The sequence below is a fragment of the Ovis canadensis genome, chromosome 11, assembly GCF_042477335.2.
Source record: "Ovis canadensis isolate MfBH-ARS-UI-01 breed Bighorn chromosome 11, ARS-UI_OviCan_v2, whole genome shotgun sequence".
NCBI lineage: Eukaryota > Metazoa > Chordata > Mammalia > Artiodactyla > Bovidae > Ovis > Ovis canadensis.
In genome coordinates this window covers 37,722,109-37,728,615 of record NC_091255.1, presented here as the reverse complement: position 1 = coordinate 37,728,615, position 6,507 = coordinate 37,722,109, and the positions used below count along the sequence as shown (strand labels likewise).

The following is a 6,507-nucleotide window of genomic DNA, read 5'->3' as shown; positions in this document are numbered from 1 at the left end:
AGGCTAACAAAGCTTTCTTTTACTTCTATACCGCTCAGTTCAAACAAAGGTCAGCTTCCTTCAGCACCCAGGTCCACTGGTCCCAGCAGAGCAGGAGCTTGTCCAAAGGAATTTTGTAGGTCCCTGGCACATTGTGTGGATCGTAGTGCTGCTGCTGCTAAGTCGCTTCAGTCGTGTCCGACTCTGTGCGACCCCAGAGACCGATCGTAGCGGTCTCCCACTAATGTCTGTTGACCGAGTAAACGAGTGTAGACTTCTCGGCTTGGCGCAGCTCGGTTTCAGGAGAGGTGGTACCCTGGGCCAGTCTGGCTTTTGCATGTAAAGCGGTGGGGGCTGTTCCCCCTCTTCTCCCTTTATCGGTAATGACCTGCTTCCAATTCTACTAACTCGGGTTTTGACTCCGTCGCCGCCTCACTCGGTCCCACCCGCTGCCACCTGGCTCAGGCGTCGGGCTTCAAATCTGCCTCTCACCCCTCGTCCAGTTTCCGGTGAGTCAAGTTCAACCCCAGGTTCAACCCTGACAGTGACGGCCACAAACACACTCCCTCACCAGCACCTCGGAGGAGGCGCACGCCCACCACCGGCCAAGAGGCCGCGCTGAGAGGGGCGTTTCTAACCCCGCGGCTTTCCGGGGCGGGGGTGTGAGCCGGGAGACCCCTCCCCAGTAACCCGCCCGCTCCGCGAGGGAGCGCCCGGCCCTCAGCGGGCGTGGCCGCCCTGGCCCGGCCCCCGCCCAGCCCCGCCCCCGCGCGCCGAGAGGGCCCCCGCCCGGCCGCCAGCCCCGCTCCACGTCCGCGGCCCCTCCCTCGCCGCGGAGCCGGGCCGAGGGGGATGCTCCGGGTCCCACCTCCCCTGGGAGCTGCGCATTTCCGCGCGCCAGGGCGGCTTCGGCTGCGGCCGGCCCTCGCGGCGGCCGCCCGCGTTCCGCGTCCCCGGGAAGTTGTCTCCGGAGCCCGCGGCGCCTGGGTCTCCTCCCCCTGAGCCCCGCCCCCCCCGCCCCGAGCTGGGAGCCGCGAGCCGCCCGGCCCGGGGGCGTCGCCGCTCGCTCTCCGAAGCCAGCGAGTCTCCGTTTCCCTGCGCGGGGTGCACGTCCCTCGCCTGCCCGGGGACCCCCGCTTACCCCCGAGACGGCGCGCGCCCAGAGCGCGGGAGCCCGGAGCGCCGGGCGCCTGGGACCCCGCGGAGCCGCTGCCCAGCCCGCGGGGCTCGGGAGGGATGCAGGCTGCTGTGTGAGCCCCGGCGCCAAGGCCATGTCCGGCGCCCGCTGCCGGACCCTGTACCCCTTTTCCGGGGAGCGGCATGGCCAGGGGCTGCGCTTCGCCGCGGGCGAGGTCATCACGCTGCTGCAGGTCCCGGACGGCGGCTGGTGGGAAGGCGAGAAGGAGGACGGACTCCGCGGCTGGTTCCCGGCGAGCTACGTGCAGTTGCTGGAGGTAGGGGGCGAGGGCCGGGGCTGGGAGGCCGGCGCGCTCGCGTACCTGTTGCCCGCCCCCGGGAGGCCGGAGCCGCCCCTGCCGGAGGGGAGCCCGGGGGGCCGCCTCTGTGCGCTGGACCCAGAGCCGCGCGCTCCTGTGGGCGGCGGAGGCGGCGGGCGCCCTCGGGGCGTGGGCAACGCGGGGTTCGCCCCCCGAGCGCTCCCCGTGCCGGGCCTCTCGAGCACATCGTGGCCGCCCTGAGGAAGCGAGAACTTGTTGCCAGTGCAAGCTCGGGAGCGGGCGGGCGCGTTCCGGCGGTGGCCGGGGCCCCCGGAGGGCTGCGGAGTCCGGCAGTCTCGGGAAGATGTGCAGACGATCGGGATATGAAAAGTGGCCCCGGCGCCCCGAGCCTGCCGATCCATGGACAGTCGTGCTGCGGCGGGTCAGCTCCCCGGCCGCCTCCGGACCGTCCACCTACTGGTCAGCTGAGCCTGGCTGGCTGCCAGCCCAAGCCCCGTCAATAGGCCTGATCCGGGGGTGCCGCAGCCCCCAGCCAGCGCCCCCCCCCCCCCCCCCGCGGCCCAACTCCCCCAGGTCAAGGTTCAGAACCTGGAAAGTGGCTTGTCCTGGGGTTCTGGCCCGGCCCCAGGTTTCACAGGACCTGCTGAGCCAAGTCAACTGGCTGTTTATTGTCTGGGTGACAGTTGGGAGGCCTCTCTGTCCTCTAATCGCTGAGCTCATGGTCACAGCCTGAGTGGGATCCGAAGTTTCTAAAGTCCTTTGGTGGGGGGTGGGAGGTGGTTTTACAGGACGTCCCCTTCGGCCTGACCCCAGGATTTCTGCAAAGACTAACTGTGAGTCGTCAGAAATATTCTGGCAAGATACTGTCCAAATCATAGAGATTGAATTGATTAATAATTTAACCCCCACCCTCCCACCGACCTACTTCACAAAGAACAAAGTAGCAAATTTTGACTGAAAATGCTCTGTGCAACTCAAAAAAGACAGAAAGAAAGCCGGATAGGGGTGGAATGGTTATGGGTGAGTTTGCCTGAGAAAAACCCCCTGGAAACATTATCAAAAATTCAGCCTGGCCTCATAGAGATACAGTGATGTTTCTTTCAGGTCCAGAGAACGAAATCCCCCCTATGTGGCTTTAGTAGCCTTTGAGCAAAGTTGAGGCTGGAAGGAGCTTTCATGGGCTGTCCACTTAGGCTATTTGGAAACCTTCTTGGTTCTGTAATTTGAGAGCCGGGCAGCATAGGGGAGGCGCAGGTGTTTCTCAGCTTTCCTAACTCCCTTCCTGAGATTCAGGTGTGAAAGAAAGCAAGTGAATGGCTCCTGAAGATCTGGAGCCTCCTTGTTTCTATTCCAGAAGCCCTGGGAGAGGCTCCTGTGGTAGAGTCCTCTGGTGGCCACACTTTTCCAGGAAACACTGATGTGGAAATCTGGCTGTTGGATGTCCGGTGAGGAGCGTCCCTGGCTGGACTGAGCCAGCTGTGTGTTGGGTGGGGAGTGAGGTTGGAGGGTTTGTCCACTGTGTTAGCAAGAGTGAAGTGGCTCTGCTTTTCCTTCCTGGGAGGAAAGGGAGGGTGAATCAGACCCAGGGGACAGACAGAACGATCAGATGAGACAGTTGTGGGTGTGTCGGTCACAGTTTGTGGTATATACATTGAGACTCCCTATCTCCTAAAGGGCTTTCAGACCAGTACCCATCTGAGGGAGCAGTAACCCCGAGAGGGGCTCCCATTTTGTTAAGCATCTGCTAGGCACCAGGCATGGTCCATGCATTGTCACCAATTCCCCTGACAGCCCTGGGAAGGGGAAGATGCTATCCCCATTTTTGTAGGCAGGCAAACTGAATGAAATAGGTGAAGGCAGTCAGCCAAGGAGTAGTTGGTTAGCAGCTCAGCTGGCTGAGTATTACCCTTTGGGCCTCTGTCTCTTTTAAACTCGTATCCTGGGTCACACTACCAGAAGGCAAGTGAAGGGTCTAGATCCTTGTGGGGAAGGGTTTGTGTAGCTCCGGAGGTCAGCCTGCCGGAGACAGCGTCCCTAAGGGGCAGCAGAGATGCTGGGGTTACAGTGAGGACAGCTGCTCCTACCCACTTGAGCATCTCTTCTGCAAACCCTGATGTTTGATTTCACTCAGAGCCAGCTGTGTTTCCCACAGGTGGAGGGAGGAGTGGCCCTGAGTCCTAGGACTCTTTTCAGGGAAAAGCAGATGCAGCTTTGACAGGGAGGGTCTGTTGTATCTGGGAACCTCATACATGAGCAGGCTGGACCTCGAGGCTGAGGTTAGTAGGGATGGAGGATATGGAGGTAGGTTCCCCTGGGTTGCAGTGAGTCCCCAAAGATAGGCTGGGTTAGGGAATGCACAACTTGTAAGGGGGTCGCAGGTGGTGGACTGGCCAGCATAGGGAATCATGAGTCTGGAGGACTGCCAGCCAGGTGTTGGTGCTGAAGCCAGGTGGCCAGAGAAGGAGCCCATAGGTACTAGAGGTGGTAAACCTCTGCTAGTGGGGTGCCTGGCACTGAGCTTGCAGAGGGGCATGGAGTTCAGAAGGCCAGGGGAGCCGTTGGGGATATAAGTACAGACAGAAGGGACTACACTAGGCTCCTGAGGCAGGATTCAGATGGGGGGATGCACAGCCTAGCCCCGACCCCAGTGCACCATTTGTTTCTGATAGAGTGTTGTCAGGAAACCCCATCTTGGCAAAAATGTGCCAAAGATCGAAAGCCGTCTGTGCAAGATAGACACGCCTCAAGGATTTCCTCCTTGTTCATGTGAAAAAAAGGGGAAGCACACCCCATTGAGAGGAGTTGAGAGCTGACAGGGAGGTCAAAAGACCCGCCCTGGTGGCCAGCGAGCCCCTGAGCAGAGGCCAGTTTGACAGAGGTCGTGGTTCCTGGGGAAATCTTTTTGGTCAAGACTCCAAGGAAATGAGGGGATGGGCTGCACATACTTGGCTTCCAAAGGGTGGCTTCCAGGAAAACCTCCGCGAAGCAGATGGGGGGCCCTGTTAGGCAGGGACTGGTCACAGGGATCTTGCTCTTCAGTGGATGGGGCAGCCTTCCAGAGGGTGACAGGCGGAGGGAGCCAATTTTCCCAGAAAAGGGAGGAGGCCTAACAGATAAGACCCATAGCTGCCTAGGAATTATCAAGGCCCTTAGATAAAAGCAAGCAGAAACATCTTTCTTGAGAGTCTGATCCACCACAAAGAGATCGAGGAGCTTAGAGAGACATGGTTGAGGAGGAGCTGAGGTGTTGCTCTTACCTTGAATGGAGAGAATTAAGGATCTGGAAGGTATTATAAGGTATCTGCAGAAACCACTAGAGGTTTTGGGGATTAATCCTGGGGGTTGAGGGGATGGTAGTAATATTGGAATGCACACACAACAGAGCTTTCTTTGAGCGAGGTGCTGTTTTCAGCATCCACAATCTGGCTGCAAGGCCTGGACTTCAGAGGTAGTAACGGAATATGAGACTTTGCCAGCCAAACTCGTTGGCTGCGGAGGGTCACCCTTGCGCCTCCTCCTCTCCAGGTCCTGTTCTCCCATTTTGGGTTCAGGTGATTGTGTTGCAGAAGTTTACAGAATGTCGCTGGGGGAGAGAGATGCTGGGCTGGGGAAGTGGGCTGTGCTGTGGATCACGAGGGCTATTTTATCCATTGCTGTGAAATAAGCCTTAGTGTCACAAAACTTGGTGTCACAAAACAACTGTTTGTTACTATGGCACATGTTCCTGTGGATTGATGGGGCTCAGCTGGGTGGTTCTTCTGCTGGTCTCTCTTGGAGTCTCTCATGCATTTGCAGCCAGATGGTGGCCAGAGTTGGGGTCCTGGAGGCTCTGCTGAGCTGGAACCTCCAGAAGGGCATATTCACTAACGCATCTGGTGCCTTTCATGTGGCTTCTAATGTGGTGTCTCGTCCTCTGGTGCCTTTTTCTGCAGCAGAGTAGCTGGAGTTTCAACATACTGACTTCCAAGAAAGCAAAAGTGCAAACTGCCAGGCCTTTTTTTTTTTTTTTTTGCCAGGCCTTCTTAAGGCTCAGGTTCAGACCTGGCACATCGTTTCTGCCAGGTTCCATGGGCAAAGTGAGTCTCAGGGCCAGTCCCTGATTCCGTGTAGAGGGGCGGCTCATACAGGTGTGGGTACGAGTGTGACACTGAAGCAAGGTTCACTGAAGGCCGTTTTGCAGACTGGCTACCTCACAAGGCTAGGGAGAATACCTGGGACAGATGATCCGTCAGAAGGGAAGGTGTACCAGGTCATATGGATGAGAGAGCTTCGGGGAGGTAAAATGAACAGACTTGGTCATTCTGCTAGGAAATTCTCCATCTTCACCGTTTTATGGTTTTTTGTTGTTGTTGTTGTTTTTAAAGATGCCAGGGATTTCTTTGTAATGGTGATTAATGACGCAGCAGAATTTGAAACCAGATTTTTCTGTGCCTGAAGCCTGGGTCTGTCCCCTGAGCCACTGACAAACCAACTTTTTCAAGCTGGGGCTATTTGGTGCTGGTTGTTAATGGACATCATGCATCCGAACTGCCTGACATCTGGTAGATGCTCGATATGTTACACAGATTGGTTTTAATACAGGGCCTTTCTTTTTGTAACATGGAGATTACCTAAAATGGGTGTGACCTTGTTTCTCGTGCCTGTATTTTTCAAGGCAGTCATGAGCTCTGTCCACAAAAGAAATAATTAGGGCTGGTGGTTCGCGGAGCATGTGATTGTGACTGAAAAGATTAAGGTGCTTTCTGCCATCTTCACAAAGTCATCCTGCCCTTTGATTTGGGGGCTGTGGCCAGCGTTTGTGGCTCCCGCTGTGTGAAACTCTACCTACGGCCCACCCTCCGTCTGCCTCTGCTCCTGAGCAGTGTCCCCCTCTTTACTGCTCTCTGCGGGTCTGGTCAAGTGGCCACCCCCTCGGGACTTCAAAGCAGTGGGCAGGGTTTGTGGATTCTCTGGATTCGGGGCATCTTCACAAAAGTTCCCTTAGCAACAAGTCGGCAGGAATCCCTGACATCTGTTAACCACCACGTGAATCCCCGCAGTCCATTACCAGTTAGAAACATGAATGAGATGC

General features: G+C 57.3%; 1 protein-coding gene across 2 annotated transcripts in view; it reads left to right on the top strand.

Annotated features, from left to right (window-relative positions):
- Positions 1–829: 829 nt before the first annotated feature.
- Positions 830–6,507, top strand: part of GAS7 (growth arrest specific 7) — a 203,306-nt gene continuing 197,628 nt past the window's right edge. Inside the window, exon 1 of one of the 2 annotated variants that reach the window (XM_069603558.1) lies at positions 830–1,433. In XM_069603558.1, coding sequence (XP_069459659.1) covers positions 1,300–1,433 — 134 coding nt within the window. In that variant the 5' untranslated portion in view covers positions 830–1,299. The remainder of the gene's footprint in view (positions 1,434–6,507) is intronic. The other variant, XM_069603562.1, reaches the window with a different exon arrangement.